The following is a 16560-nucleotide window of genomic DNA, read 5'->3' as shown; positions in this document are numbered from 1 at the left end:
TGTTGCATGGAAGAACATGCAAAAAAGTAGGTCATCTTAACAAAAATTTCAAAGCAGTATTTTAGCACATGGCAAAGAAAAACCAAACAACTAACCACCTTAAGTTTGACGTAATTATTTTATCTGCCTGACAAATCTGAGCTGAAAGGGGACACCCACAGCAGCCCTTACCCGCATCTCTCTGCGCTGTGCAGTGCTCAGATGCACCAAAAGCAGCTTCGGGATCTCCCCAGGGAATGGGCACGGCTGCCAAACCCTGGAGCCCTTGGGCATCGTGCCCGGGATGCACAGGGACATGAGCTGCTCTAAAGAGAAGGCACATGTGCAGGGACAGGAGCTGGACTCAATCACCCTTGTGGGTCCCTTCCAACTCAGGATACTCCATGATTTAATGATTCTTTCTTCTGCCCTACCAATTTTCAGCTTTTGTACCATTTACAAAACTGGTAAAGCCTCACACAGCAGCCTGAAAACAAGCCTGACTGCTCTGAGTTTCCTGGGCTCCCACCATGGTTAAATACTCCTCTTCAGCTGCATACTGTAACTTACTGCTCACATGTTCATGCAGTAATTTCATAAATTCATTGCATAAAGCTGAAGTGACTTAGGAACCATGTAAATGAAGGTGAAACAATTAACAGTCCTGCAGGAGATGTCCCTTTCACTCCACACTTTCTAAACACAAGAAGGAATATCATATTGAAGGTACTTGACTGGGCTGAATACCAACTTGAATTGAGATTTAGATTCTGCTTTGGAGTGTTTGATTATGCTGATGAACTAAAGATATATAATTAAAGGAAAAAATATTAGAAATGCTACTCTCTCATATAATCTGAGGAAAGAAATTGTACTCCCTGAAAAGGCTTGCAGTGTTTTTGCCTTTGGGAATATCAAATAAAAATGGCAAATTTCTGTAGCAATGATGCTTGGTTGCCATAGTGCTCTGTGCTCTTCATTTGCATTGAAAACATTAGAACTCTAGTTTCTTTAAAAAAAGCTCAGATTTGGTTTTGACTTTGCTGATTATATGTGTGCAAAGTTTAGTGCTGTGGCAGAAGAACATCCTAAGCCGTATTTATAAGAAAATGAATCTAATTCCAGGTATGGTATTAAGGTGCAGCTATATGTTAAAATATAGCAGATCCTATTTTTAGACTTTTTTCAAGGAACAATCTTATTTGCTTAACAGTAAGCAGCTCTGGTTTTCTGTATAAATACATTTTTGAACTCATTTCTGTGTTCTTGTTCTGGCCAGACTGCACTATTTGGGGTTTCCTTCTTTCCCATAGAATGTTATTTTTCTCCCTGCTTGTTCCTTTGGAAAACCAGCTGTGGCTGCTTTGGTGCAATTGAAACATCTTCTGCTTCCAGAGGCTGCAAACAGCTGCTCCTCATCCACGCTGCCTTCACAGCAGGTGCTAGCATGGATTACCTTCTGTGACCTCATTGATATTCATGGAAAGTCTGGGACTCCTGATGCTTTGTAAACATTTCCTGTTATGGGGCACACAAAGATCAGAAACACCAAATAAGCCAGATATACCTAAGAAAGCAAGTTAAAAATTGGGCTAATATTTCTAATAAATAGCTAATCCTTTTGTCAAAAAGCTGACCAGCAGCAAAAAGTTTGAATCAAAAAAAAAAAAAAGTAAATTACTACTAAAAGTAGTTTCTTAGTTTTCAGAAGTTTTTCTGCAATAAAGAGAGTCAGCCTAGTGATACAGATTAGAAAACAGCAGTAGATCCAAACCTTTTGTAAACTTGTGAGCATGCAAAGGAAAGTGGCTCCTTTGAACAAACTCTGGCCCATCTCAGTGAACAGAGACTGAGTTTTGTGCTTTTTGCACAAAAAGCCCCACAGTCTAATAACCAGCTTTTGGAAAGGAAGCAGCATCAGCCCACAGAACACCTTCCTGCTGAGCACCCTTAAAATGTCCCATTTGCTGGCTGGATCTTGTCCTGTGAATAATGACATTTCATCTGCTGTATAAGACATTTTGGATTTTCACAAAAGGCAAATTGGCACCGCAGATGCAGAAATCTCTTATTATGAACACACAAACCCCACAAACAAATGGAGAAATGAAGGAGGCTCTAGGTCTGTTAGAGCAACTGCACTTTGTTGTTTGGCTGCAGCTGTTTCCTGTCTGGTCTTCCTAAACAATCTAAACCAAACACTCAAGTGCTAGGAAAGAAGGCACGCTGCAAGAAACATCGATGAACAGAGGTAAACACCATGAACAATGGTAGGAAAGGTGCCATTCCAGCCCTCCAGCTTCATTTAGCCTCTCCCTGCAGCAGAGGCTCAGCAGGTCTGGAGTTGCAGGGGTTAATCTGAAGACCTAGTTTAAGTCCATGTAATTGCACTGGTGCAAAGGTCTTCCCAGTTGCTGTAATGGGACCTGAACGCCACACGGATCATTTTTATTGGGTGTTGCTTAAAATGGTTTTAGTTAAACAAACAGATGTTCATTTAGGTTCTGTGCCACTGTAAATTTACATTTCTTGGGGTGAGTTTTCAAGTCCAGGAAAATCTTGTGTCTTGGGAAGAAGTGCTCGTGTGTAAAAAAGTGATTATGTTCCTTTCCTCTCTCTCCTCCTTCCACCTTTTGCTCCTCCAACAGACAAACAGGGTGAGCTGGCTCCTAAATTCAATTTAATATTCCACTGTGTCAATATGAAATTAAATGATTTGTGTTACTATGTTGCTGTTCACAACCTGGAGTAAGATGCTGAAGTTTTACTAAATGTCAAATGCGCTGCAGGTAGCAGCATAAATGGAACATCAGAGGAGTGAGAGTTCCCTGCCTTACAGCTGAGCAAGTTGGAAATAGTTCTGTGCAAGTCACTCAGGTTCTGTCCTCTGCTGTGCTTTCCTCAGGGTAAGTAAGAAAAAGTGCAAGACCCCCACTCTCCCAGGCAGAGCAGGGACAGACCTTTGATGCTCGGTGCTGTTACTAAATGGTCACTTCTGCATGCAGAGGAATTCAGAGAGGAAAGCAGCTACACTGAGATATAAGATAACACCTCATTTTCTTCAGGCTTATCTCTGTTTTTTTTTCCTGAAAAGCTCGCTTTTTTATCTTTCTGACCTTTGAACTCTGCCAAAAGCACCATCTTGATGTTGAGGTACCTTGCAAAACCTTTTCCCCAGTTCTTCTATTTGGATTAATTTACCCTCATCATGAAACATATCATTATAAATCTGCTACATTATAGCAACTGTATGATGGAAACTGCCTAAAAATCTTTCTGCTTGCAAGAGATTGGGGAAAAATCCCAAAGTTGAACTGTAACTACAGCTATTAAAGTTTAAAAGCTAAAGTTAAGAGAGTGTGCAGCTCACCAAGCAGAGGATCTCTCTGCTCAGCAGTGAAATGAGGAACAAAAAATTGTAACTGGTTTATGGAGTTTCTTTTGTCAGACTGATTTTTATCTGAGGAAGGAGTTTCAATGACTGCATACACAGAACCAGCAAGGGGTTTTCAATGGCAATCACTCATATCTACAAATTGCCAGAGTTAAATTCTCTCCTGTGTTGTATTTTGATTGAATGGGCCTTAACAATTGCTTTAAGCATTGTGGCAAGGAAGGGAAGGAGAGCCACTAGAGGGCATTTTTAATGCAGCTTTTACCACTGTGCAAGTTCAGTTGCTGTCCCAAACGTGAGGCCTCTGTTCTCTCAGGATGGTTGCAAGCCCAGGAGAAGGTAAGTGAAATCTTGCTGCAATAATTGCAGTCAACTCCCATTTTTCCTTCAACACAACAACTTGGTAAAAGGTAAGGATAGCTCTTGTTTTAGAATTGTTTAGTCTCAAAATAAATGAAGTGCATTGAAGAGGTGTTTATCCAATGCAATACTTGTGGCTTTTATTGGATGATCAGGGTCTCAAGAAACAACAAAGAATATAAAAGTATTTCTTTTATATTTTACTTCCTTGCAGTAAAAAAACAGATCATGTTCTTGCATCCAACAACTGAAAAAAAAAAACCCAGCCCAACATATCCTGTAAGTAAAATCAAATTTATTTCTGCAAGAAGGTACAGTTCAGCTTCTCCCTGGAACTGAATACCTTGGGGCAATGCAGCACTTAAAGCTCTTTGCAATGGCTGAGCTTTTCCAATAACTGTGTAAGCTAAACATTATCCTTCTGCTGCTCATGGATAAACCACCCTGAAAGAAGCTTAAGTACTGTGTGCAAGGTCACAGCAGACACAGCCTGGGTGTAAATAAACTTCTTTTTAGATTGAGGGGTTGGAACTGGGGAAAACTGGACAAAGTTTCAGTACACAAGCCCTCTACCTCCTGTGAGAGACGGGGAGCAGAAACCTCTGCCTGTGCCTAAAATGAGAGGAAAACACTGAAAGTGCTGCTCTGTGAACACCTGTACTAATATTAATGCAGCAGTGCTGGGATAGCTTGATTATGGTACATTTGGTAAATAATATTGGTTGTATTTTAAATTTGCCCCTAGTAAATGGTTTTTGGCTATCAAAATGTGAGTTGAAAGACTTCTTACATTTTAGAATGCATCTCTTATGTCACTTCTAAAATTTACATTAAGATTAATGATAATTTAACTCTGGGCAAGAAGTCATTCAAGGTACACAGGATTTTAGAACTTAAGTGAAAAGATTAAGTTGAAACAGAAAGTGTTAATCCTAGAAGATGGTAAGAACTGTGATATAAACTAAAAAGAAATGTCAGAAATAATTTCTAGAATTTAAAAACTTGTCCACAAACTTGAGAGGAATAACTCCTAGCTGTACTTAGATAATTCCACAGTAGCTTAGGGAAGGTTTCTGTAGAACTGAACATAAACAGTCAGAGCATTCCTTGATCCAAAAGAGATGCAACTGTTGAAAACCTCAAACATAATTTCTGTTAATGAAAATCAAAGAAAAATAATGCTGTACGTAGGGAGAGGTGGGTCTTCCCAAAAAGAAGGATGAAGATATGCACATGTGATTTTAAAGTCTCATTTATTTAATTTGTTAAAGAAATTAAGATACATTAAATAGATTTTGTACAATACCAGTTTGCATTACTAGCAAAGTTCATAAAACATTCATTATAGCTAAAACCATTGCATTTTGTAAGTATTTTCCATTGCCTTCAGCATCTCCTGGATAAGAATTTCACATCTAAAACAATGCTGAATTAGCCCTCACAACAGCTCTGTGAGGTAGAGGTCAGTGTTACCCTCTTTCTACATAAGAGGAAACTGAGAAAGTTTTAGGTCAGTGTAGCAGAAAAACCATGGAGATTTGAGGAGCAGAATTCAGTCCTTCACTCCTTGTACTGTGCTCCACACCTCATGTTGTCATCCTTCCCTGGAGGAAGGGGAGCAGCCACAGCAGCTGCTGTTCCCCACCTCCCTTGGCCTTGTACATCCTGATTTCTCCATCTCAGCTGGTGCAAAGTGATCCACATCAGCAATTTCACCTGAACTACACAGGCAGAACAGGCCACGTGAGGCCCAGAACTCAAGGAGCTGGGAACTGACTGTGGCTAGTCACAGAGAACATCACAGTATTGAGTACCAGAGTCAGAATTTTGTCCCTAAGTTGCAGAACCAACTCATGGCTGTTCTAAAGCAACTTTTGCAGAGGTAAAAGGACTCAGGAGTCCTGAAGCCTTGTGTGTGCAGGGAGCATCCCTGCCAGGCAGTCCTGGAGCAGGGAGGGTCTGTGCAGCAATGCTCACCCAGGGCAGACAAGATCAACCCACGTGAGCTCCCTAAAGGAAACAAAATACCTGGTTTCTGTCAGGCAGACACTGAAGGAGGTCATATTGCAGAGCATAGCACTGAGCTGAGGTAGAATCTGAGCAACTGAGGAACACAAAACACACCTGGATCACTACTGAGGAACTCTTCAAGCAAACTGACCCTGACCAGGGCACTGTGGTCCTGTGTCCTGCATGGGCTGAAAGGACAAACACCTAAATAACATTGCAGTAAACTGCTCTGCTTTTTAGCACAGCATTAAATTGTAAGATAGCATCTAAGAACAGTAGATTTAAAATATATATATAAGTTACATACCAGGGCCTACTTGAGGCAAGTAAAGAACTTTTTTCTAGTGCTACTCACATGCTGTGTCATCAGGAAGCAAGAATACAGTGAAAGCAATCTTTAAATCAGAGCTCAGCAAATGGTAACAGATCAGTAAGGAAAATTTAAGTCCAGTTTGTCCAAAATTCTTGATTACTGTTTCCTCATGTATTAAATGAGACAAGTAGAAGTTGTGGCCATCAGCACTAGTAGATCACTACACAATTTTCCACTTGATATCAAGTTGGATTTTGATGTCATTTTAATTTTAGAGAGTTTCAAGTCTTGGACAACAAACTTAGTTCACTCAGCTATCCTTTATATTAAATAGTGCTGGTTAAAAAGATGCCATTTCTCCAAACAATGAGCACTTCAATTTAAAGAGAAAGCCAGAAGATTGTCCCTGTCCAAGCAGAGGGTTCATGGAAATGTCTGCCTTGCATGTTCCATGAGTGGTCTGCAGACCAGAGTTTCTGTTTAGAGTATCTCACATGTGGAAGCTCTTGGATATCTCAGGGCCATGATCAGTTTTCTTCAGGCCTTGAAGGAAGCTCGAACAATTCTCCCCTTCAGAGGCTGAGGGGGGCGGAAGTTGTTGGCCATTTGGATCCTCTGGTCTTCCTCACCAGTGAAGAGCAGCATGCGGAATTTCTCCAGCTGGAAGTTCAGGGGAAACAATTCACTGCTCAAGGGGGCAATCGACAGTAATAGTTTTTTATAAAGGACTAAAAGGAAATATATTTCAATCAGTTAATGGAACAGGTTCAATAACACTAGAGAGTATTAACAGAAATCAACAGAAGCCCTGAGGATTGAACAGGCCAAATTAAATATTCAGAGACTTTTAACTTAGCCTAATTTCAAATCAAAACAGTCTTTGCCTGCTTATACAGCACTGAATGCTACAATAACAAAGTATCAGAAATTTACCTGTTTGACAGAGATTCTTATGGGTTCTTTCAGCACTATCCATGTCACACTCTCATTAAGGGGTGGGGTTGTCAGAGAACCGAGGTATGTCCAATAATCTAGACTCGTGGGCAGGAGACATTTAGGGTTGAAGCCTCTAAACTGAGCTTTTGTTCCCTGGGAAGAGAAAATAGACATGAAATGTATCCTTTTACTTTTAAGAGCAGGTAAAATAACTTTTTTGAAAGAGAAGAAAACGTTAAACTAACATTAAGAAAAGGGGAAAGGAGAATTCCGTAAAGGTTTGGCTGCCTTATAACTGTTAGCCAAAAGTAGATGGCAAGTGTGATGGCTAATGCTGGCTTACTGGACTTTGAGATCTTGCACCATTGTCTCTACCAAAATTCACCTCTTGTCACAACAGGCCCAAAAACAATGCAGGAAATGTGTTTTGCATTTAGTGTTCAGTGTGAGTATAGATAATATCACAGCAGAGTTCCTTGTTTCATTTCTTTCTCATCTATTTTAGTAGGAAAATTTAAATCCTATAGTTATTGTCTACTATGGTAAATATGGCTCAAAAACAATAAATCAAACCTTCATGTCTAAAATTAGAGGAAGGTGGATTGATAGAGGAAGATACATCAACCAAAAGATTGGTAGAAATAGAAGGGGATGCTGCCTAAAGCAGTGATTGCCTTAAGTACCACAGTCTAAAGCAACATTCTTCAGGCTGAAGGAGCATCCAAAAGGGTCTCAGTCACTCAGGAAACACCTCAGGAACAAACTCTGGACCTCAGTGAGATCATCCCCGACAGAGCTCTGCAGCAAAGACAAACAGGCAGCTTGCACTTGTGCCAGCTGAGGCTCAGTGGAGAAGGATTATTTTGCTGGGTCTAAGAGCTGAGTCTCAAGGGTCAGGGAGCTGTGGATTTTAGACTTTTTGGGAAAGGCAGAACCTCTGGATGACCAGTGGGGTCAGCATGGCCTTGTGGTGCACCTGAAATTTGGAAAATAATATGAACTTTGGAGAGGAAAAAGAAGCTACAACTACAGTTATGTTCTAGTTATGGGAGGATCTGTGGGCGGGTGATTTTTCATTTTTGTCTCAAAGATGTACATGAGCATGACTTTTAAAGGATATCCCAGAAGCAAATTTAAAGAGCTTAGAACTTACTTTAAATTTTACCATGTACAAAGCATCAGTGAGTCTGTTCATGCTGGCATGTTCTTTTCCAATCTAAAAGAATGGAGTAGACAGGATAAATAAGAAGGACTGCAACCATGCTTTAATCAGGGGTTGCTTTCTTACTCAAATCTTAACATTCCTACCAAAGTTTTCAGCAATTTTCAATGCATTAATGCTTCCAGTAAGTCATCTGTTTTCCTTAAGCACTTCTTAAATATGTGGCATAGTCCTCAAACACTTTACAGCATAATGCTTTTTATCATGTAAACATGCTATTTTTGCAATTCTTACCTCCAAGAAAACACCAACTACTGCCAAGCCATCTGGAGCTGCTGCTGCCTCTCCAAATGTTGCATATTTTCTGGCATTCCAATGTACTAAGTGGAGCTTTAAAGAAAAATAACAAATAAGAATTAAATTAGTGATCAAAGTTATCAACGTGGTTTCTCATTGATAGCACTAACAGTTGTTCATAACAGAACAGCTTTGTGCCAAAGGCATTGCTGGAAACATAAAGTTCAATCCTTTGGACAGGTCCATGAGTGTGGGCAGGAACCCAGCCAGTTTTCTGTGACAGCCCACACGGGGGTGGCATGGCCAGGCTTTGGGAGTGGGAGGATACAGGGGTGGCTCCTGTGAGAAACTGCCAGAAGCTTCCCCAGCTCGTGATCACAAGGAAGGGACCAGGCTGGAGCAGCAGCTGAAGGACCAGGCTGGAGCAGCTCCTGAAGGACTGACTGCACCCATGGGAAGGGACCAGGCTGGAGCAGCTCCTGAAGGACCAGGCTGGAGCAGCTCCTGAAGGATGCAGCCCATGGAAGCTCTCAGGCTGCAGAAGCTCAAGGAGCTCACTGTCCCCTGTGGGAGGGACCCCACACTGCAGCACAGGAAGATGTGAGGAGCCCTTCCCCGAGGAGGGAGGAGCAGCAGAGACAGCCTGGGATGAGCTGAGCACAGCCCCCATTCCCCATCCCCCTGCACCACTCAGGGCAGAGTGGAGAAAGCTGGGAGTAAAGTTAAACCCAGGGAGAAAGGAGGGCTGAGGAGAAGCTGGTTTAAGATTTAGTTTTTATTTGCCATTATCCTACTCTGATTTGGTTGTTAACAGATTTTTTGTTTTGCTGTGTCAGTAACTGGTGAGGGAGCTCTCCCTGCCCTTATCCTGACTCACAAGCCTTTCCTTATCTCCTTATCTCTCCTCTCCCCATCCAGCTGAGGAGGGCAGGGATGGCTGACCTACCTATGGTGAGCAAGGAGTCAGAATCCTAATCCTGCCCCCACTGCAGACAAAGCCATGTGACAACATGATTTGCATGAAATAATCCCATCTGTGAAGACACATCCTTACCTCAGAGGGAAAAGGTTTTCCATCAATGGTGTGCTCTGATCCCTGGCTGTGAGTGGTGCCCCAGTGGAAGTGGAACTGCTTTAGCCGGAAGGGACTCTGAAAGGGCCCTCCACTGATTGCTGGGCAGAAGAACAAGAAAAGAAATAAACAGGAGAAGAAAGCTTAAGCATTCTGGCTTTTTAGCTTCCTACTAGTAAAACTAACCACCGTTGGCACAATAGTGGAAAAAAGGCAGTAGCCTCTCCAAGCTGCCAGCATGCAAAAGATGCTTTATCCAGGCATTTAAGAGGGATGGATTTATTAATGGAGAGCATCAAAACTCGTTTGAAAAAAATGTAAATTAAAACCACTGTGTGGCTACCTGTGCAGAATTTGTAGCTTTTTTGAAAGAGCATATTTGACACATGAAGATGTTGTGACCACCCTTATGGTTACATGTTTCCTGGTAAACACAATAAATGCAAGTGGAACTGGAGAGGGACCCGGGGGTGCGAGCTGGCCCTGCCCCAGCCCTGAACCCCCTGCCCTGGGCTGAGCCCAGCGTGGGCAGCAGGGAGGGGATTCTGCCCCCCAGGTGAGACCCCACCTGCAGAGCTGCCCCAGCCCTGGACCAGCACAGCCAGGAGCTGGAGCTGCTGCAGAGAGCCCAGAGGAGGCACCAGGATGAGCAGAGGGATGGAGCAGCTCTGCTGGGAGGAAAGGCTGGCACAGCTGGCATTGCTCACCTGCACAGGAGAAGGCTCCAAGGAAACCTTACACCCTGAACATCAGCTAGACAATTCAGATAAGTATTTCCTTCTCACAGTATCTTTACTTTTAGTGGAGGTTATCTATATTCCATTTCCTTTAAATACCTGATCCCATAAAAGAGGAAATATAATAGCTGGTACTTCACATGACACCACTCAACCTCAAATCACCTTCTAAAGGTAAGGAAATGCCACAGAGACACTTCATACATCATTTAGAAATAACACCTAAGCACAAACAAATGTTTAAGATGCCACCTATAGAAGATATTTTATCACAGCTTTAGTAATCCCTGTAATTTTATATGCCACCAAATCTCACTTTGCCCAACAGACCTCAAGACCTGATCAGAGTCTCACATTAAGAAAATTAAAATTACATTTAATATCTGTAAAGCTTGCATCCTCAGTGCAGTTCATAACATTTTATTTAAAGAGTGAAAAATGGGACTTGCATGGTGCTACCACATGTGCATGCTTCCAGCTGGCCTTTAAGCAGGAAACCAGCCTTGCCAAAGCAAAGGTTTTAATATTAAAGATATAAATACTCCTAGTACATTTTTCTAAAGTTAGCAAAAAAAATGCATCACCTGTCCCTAATATTTTAAGAAATTTAGCTATTATGGATTACTGTCAAAATTCTGTTGTGTCATTTATGCAGAGCTTTGAGTCACTAGATCTATTTCAACACAACTAAAAGCAGTTTAAGCCATGTTTCCCACTCCTAGCAGTTATCTTCCTTGGAAAAGTGTTATTGAAACAAGACATGCTTAGTGTAGAAGGGTCTCATTCCTGGCAGGTGCTCTGAGTCTGTGTCACTAAGTGCAGAGTAATACATGCTCTTAACTTCTAAGGCTGAATAAAGTTCACTGTTACACAGATACAGTTCATCTGAAAATTGCATTAAAGTGGTTACCAAGCTAAGATAATACTTCCAGAAAGGTTTTACAAATTCTATTTATAAGGTGTTATTCTGAACAGATCTGTGCAGTAAAAGTGGAAAATGCTCACCCAGTTTGCAAATTCAGTAAAGATAAGATGCTTAAAAACTTGACCACCCCATTGGGTAGGTTCTTAAATTCATTCCAGAAGAGAGATTTTAAAATAAGATGTCTGGAATATTAACCTTTAGCCCTTATTTAGAAGGGCAGACAAACCACTTCACAGAAAAAATAATTTGTTTTCAAAATCAAGGTATCCTGTTTAACTTGCATCAATCAGCACACTCAAAAGGAATATGAAATCAGCTGATAAGCTTACAAATTGTTCCAGTTCTTTTTGTTTTGTTTTTTTAATGCACTCTTCCCATTTATCAGCTGCTTTATTATCTCCATTTGAATGCTCTCCCCTACCCCCAGATGTAAAAGCACAGTCTACCATGGAAACAGACCTAACAGAAGAAATCAATCACTTAAAGAATTTACATTCTCTGCCAAGGGCTGAGACAAGAATAATGTACAACTGCAGACAGCCCAACATCCAAAGTTGGCTGCTACCAACTCAGAACCCAGAATGAGCTGAAGATTTTCTAATTTCTGAAGAAACCAAAGTGCTACAAGTCAGGGAGGAGAAAAGAAAATGCAAGGTAACAGCAACTTGTCCAGGTACAAATTGGCGCAGTGATTATGACTATGATGACTGTGCTGCATGAACCAGCTCTGCTTATCATCCTCTTCCCTTCCCTGTGGGTGGGAGCCGGGCACTGAGCCAGAGCTGGCACATGAGTTGGCATCTTTGATTGGGGTGATCACAAGCCAGGGCACTGAGGAGCTAACATCCCTGCTCTGGGTGCTGGATGTGGTCTGGCAGTGCTGGAGAGATGCCCAGCAAACTTCAATGCTCATCTAAAAGAAAAGGACTGCAATCAAACTTCTCATTTTCATGAGGCAAGAGCTTTTCCTAATGAAGAAACACTTATTGATCTGTGATATTGCATTGCTAGAGAGGCTCCAAGTGAAGACAAAATATAAACAGCTCCAGTCACATGCCTTGTTCTAAGCTGAAATTATACATCATAGCAGTTACTCCGTACAGAATGTGCTTAATTAATGCCCCCACTGAGTCCCAAGCTGCGTTCTGAGTTAGCTGGCTGTGCCAGTCTCACCTGTCCTGTCGTCAGCATCCTCAAACTCCACCATGACGGAGTGGCCGGTGTTGGAGATGCTGAGGGAGGTGCAGGACTCGTAGGAGATGACGAGGGGCTGCAGGCTGGGGTCGTACACGGCGCGCGCGGAGTCGATGTCGATGGGGGACTGCCGGTTCCCCTGGGCGATGGGGTAAGCCTTGTGCCACTCGGAAGGGCCTTCAACAGCAAGCCAAGGAAAGCAGCATTATTTCCTTCCCACCACACACAGAATGGTCATTATGGGTTTGCAGGAGGCTTGAAATAGCTTGCTCAGCAAGAGTGACTCCAATGTTTGGAATGTGAGAAATTAATTTAAATTCTAGGCTGGTGTGGTTTTATTAGCACAAGCAGGCTGCAACAAGATGGGGATTCAAATATCTTGTCCAGAACACGCTGAGGAGATCATGGCAGAGACTGCTGTACCCCCAGTCACTTGTGCCACTCTCTCTGCAGAGGCTGCAGTTACCTTGATAAGGTGTTCCAAGGTAGGTACAGGTGTAAACATCTGCATGCACAAACACACTCCCCAAAGAAAAAGCATTTAATTCTCCCTGGGAAAGAGAGTGTAAAAGCTCCAGCAATTCAAATTAGATGCAGATGACTCAATCTCTTAGCTACTGACTATGCAGTTATTTTTAAAATAATTTTATGACTGCAGTAAATCTTTGAGACAGCTCCATTCTTCACTCATGCCCCTTATGGTATCTCTCGAACCTGAGTGAAGGATACAGGATGATAATTAACATTTTGGGACTTCCTGACCTCAATAGAGAGGGGAAAAGGCCCAATTTAATAGCAGAACTCTGCTGCCAGAGCTGGAAGATTCTTAAGCCATTTAAGATAACAAAAGCTTATCCATATCTATGAATTCCTGTTTCTTATGGCTCATTTTCTACTTTGCTATGGTAGTGAAAGCAGCAATTAAATTCCTCTGCCGCTTCTATGCATGAAGCATAACAGTAACAATTGTGCTTCAGGATTCTCAAGAAGCACATTTTTCATTGCAGCATTCTCACTTACTTTCACAAGGGGAAGCTTTTTTTTAAATCAAGCACAGGTATTTAGCGTCCTTGCGTTTACATAACACAACAGTGATCTATTGCACTGTTACTTGGCTTTAACACTTTCTGCTAAGCTTATAAAATTATTTTTTCTCATCCTGCATAGAAAGCAGATCTAGGAATTAAATGCTCTTACACAAGCTAAGGCAATATCATTTGGCTCTCACAAGCTTCATCAGAGTACCCACGGCTCTATTACTCCTAGCTACAAGCACAAATACATAATGTTACTTACTAGCACTAACCAGCTTCACTTGGTATTCAGCTGTGCTCTCACACTCACAGAAACTAAAGGAATTGCTACTAAGAAAGAGACTGGCCCCTCAAGGTTATACAAAAGACTCTTGTTGGACACTCAGCAGCTAAAATAATTGCTGCAAGGAGAGAGACTCCAGCAAGTTATGCAATTGTGTCATTGGCCAGCATCAGGCTCTGATCCACCCTGTCTGTAAAGGATCCAGGCACTACACGACACTCCCGTGGCAATCCTTCAGGAGCTCCACGTCCCCCCTGCGCTGTGACACGCAGCCGTGGAGGTGGGAAGCAAAGGAGGAGGACTAAATTAAAAACTGTCAAATCAGAAAGCATAACTTGTTCTGTAGGAGATCTGATACTGGTCTGTACGATTTATTGATGTACTAGACATACATAACATATAGCTTATTTTATTCACTTTTATGAAAGCCCAGATATCACATTTCAGCAACTGCACAGAACCAGGAGATCTATTACTGCTCTACTAAATCTTCTTTGCCTAACAGAATTGCCTTTGGAGAGAGACACAGGTAATCTTTTTTATAACAGCATTTTGGAAAGGGACCCATCTGTAATATCTGCAGTCTGAAAAAACCCCAAATCATTCAAACTGCTTCCCTCAGTTTAGGAATGTTGATTGCAACTCTGAAAGGCAGCAGATGTAAACTTGCACATCTTTTGGTGCCACTTTCTGGGTGCTATTGATTATCAATAAAGTAATTAATTACCTGCTGTATATACTTGATTCTTGCAGACATCAAAATGCAGGCAGCTCTGCAGGGCTCAGGCAACAGCTCTAGAAAGAAAACGAGTGGGGGGAGACAGAGAGATGCAGCACGGAAATGCCATAACCTACCGTCAGCCTGCCCATATCCCCAACTGTGGTGGCCAGTCATTTTGGGAGCTGCCCCTGCTTGGCTCCAGCTCCCTGAGCAGGGCACTGCTGCCTACCTGCCTTTATAGCGGCTCCCGTGGGATAGGGTCAGCCCCTTAAAGATACAGAGCAGCCAAAGCAATTCCTGCAGGACAGGGAAAGCACCCGTGTTCTCCTGCTCCAGCCCTGCTGCTCCTGCTCTGCTCCTGCTCCCCCTATTTGCTAAGGCAGCACAGGCGAAGGAAAATGTAAAATTCAGATAACTGAATTAGAGAGAAAGCCAAACTGTGGATCAAATTTAGAAGAAACATCAGTGTTTTCTCATTCTCTGCCTCAAGGAAGAAAAAGCCATAAGGTGCTCTGAGCATCAGGACGGTCGTGTGCAGGTGGGACTGGCCCTTCTCACATCTGTGTTCTTCAGGGGGAAACATCACTGCCTCTCTTCTGAAACCCTGCTGCCAGCTGCAAAAAAGGAATGGTGTTTTCACCAGATCTGTAATTAATCACAATTGGTGCTTAGATGAGATGGATAAGTTTTTTTCATCTTGGAAAAAAACTTCTTGCGCTGCTTTTAAACAAGGTACAAATCAAACAAAGTAAGGATGGATGAATTGACAATCTGATTTTAATTTTGCAACTTTAAAGAAACATTTTAAATGGACAAAATTAAAAGTGTGGTTACATTAGGGACAGAACATAGCAGACTCCAGAGAACGGAGTTGATCTGTGAAGCCTCAGTTACCTGGAATGATCCAGCAGTTGCCTGCACCCTGCTAAACCCATGCAGAGACTACAATGAGACACCCAATCTGCAGCTGTAAAATGTCTTAAGACATCTCTGGGGCAAGGAAAAAGGCTCCTTCATTGTAATTTTGTTAGCTCTGAGGAAATGCTCTGTGTCAAGGATACATTTTACTAACACATTGATTTTCACAAAGACAGTAGCACACAAAAATAGGAATTCTTTTATTATGCAATCAAGAATATGGAAGGAATAAATCAATAAGAGCATTTTATGCAACTTTTATGTTGTGATACTGCCTTGTAAGTATTAATTTTTTTTTTTCAGGAGGTTTCCATGATAGTCAGCTATAAAACCTTTAAGAGTTGCTGATGCCAGCTAAATCACTCACAGAGGGATGTAAACTGCTGCAAAGGTCTCCACAGGAGAGCTCTACAACGACTTACTCAGGCCAGCTCCTCAGTTTGCTCCTGTCAAGCTTCTGTGACCCGCTCAGGTCCCTGGCACAGACCATGGGCACAGCTGTGTCCCAACAGTCTGGGCACACAGCCCCTTGTGGGCACCCAACACTGAAATTAGAACCTTAAAATTCTCAGATGCAGAGTCAGGAAAGCGGGTCTAGGGAAAAGTACAAAAAATACCAACACAGCAGTGAAAAGGAATGGAAGAGGGATTTTGTGTGTTAAAAGAGCAGAGCATAATCTGGGGAAGCCCACATGCAAGGCAGAGAATGCTGAGCAGCTGTTTTCAAGAGAAACATCACAACTGGGCTCAGGCGAGCCCACAGGGCACTGCAGTGCCAACCTGCACTGGGCACCATCGACCCTTCAGCTTTTATCTTCTCACTCAAACCCACACAGGTCTCTGCAGATCTGCACTACAAACACAGGGCACAGGAAGAGCTCTGACACAAGTGAAAATATCCTGAAGACATGGCAGGAAACAGACTCCACAAAATGGAGGTTCAGATGGATGGATTTAGAAAAGTGGAAAGGGGGAATGATAATACCTGAGGGGAAAGGAAAGAGAGCCTGAATAAAACTTTAGCTTGTAAAATGTATCATTATTAATGATAACCAGTGTGTAAGTGACAACTTTATGTGCTTCCAACCCAGCCAGCCTTCTTTCTTTATGAGGAAAATATTAAATTTTCCTTTAATATAAAGTAAGTGTTGCTTATACAAAGCAACACGTTATTCTGTAACCCTGATACCTCTGGATATTGGCTGACTTTAGTAATGGGTTTTAC

General features: G+C 42.1%; 1 protein-coding gene across 1 annotated transcript; it reads right to left on the bottom strand.

Annotated features, from left to right (window-relative positions):
- Nucleotides 1-5000: 5000 nt before the first annotated feature.
- Nucleotides 5001-14594, bottom strand: CA7 (carbonic anhydrase 7). The gene is made up of 7 exons (XM_058813525.1): nt 14552-14594; nt 12359-12556; nt 9506-9624; nt 8449-8544; nt 8146-8208; nt 6990-7145; nt 5001-6716 (listed from the first exon to the last, which is right to left on the bottom strand). Exons 1-7 carry the CDS (start codon nt 14589-14591, stop codon nt 6594-6596), a joined length of 795 nt encoding a protein of 264 aa, XP_058669508.1. The 5' UTR covers nt 14592-14594; the 3' UTR covers nt 5001-6593.
- Between the last annotated feature and the right edge of the window lie 1966 nt (nt 14595-16560).

The sequence above is a fragment of the Ammospiza caudacuta genome, chromosome 13 (genome assembly GCF_027887145.1).
Source record: "Ammospiza caudacuta isolate bAmmCau1 chromosome 13, bAmmCau1.pri, whole genome shotgun sequence".
In the NCBI taxonomy this organism is placed as follows: Eukaryota; Metazoa; Chordata; class Aves; order Passeriformes; family Passerellidae; genus Ammospiza; species Ammospiza caudacuta.
The sequence above is the reverse complement of the archived record's forward strand: the minus strand, read 5'-3'. Positions and strand labels throughout refer to the sequence as shown.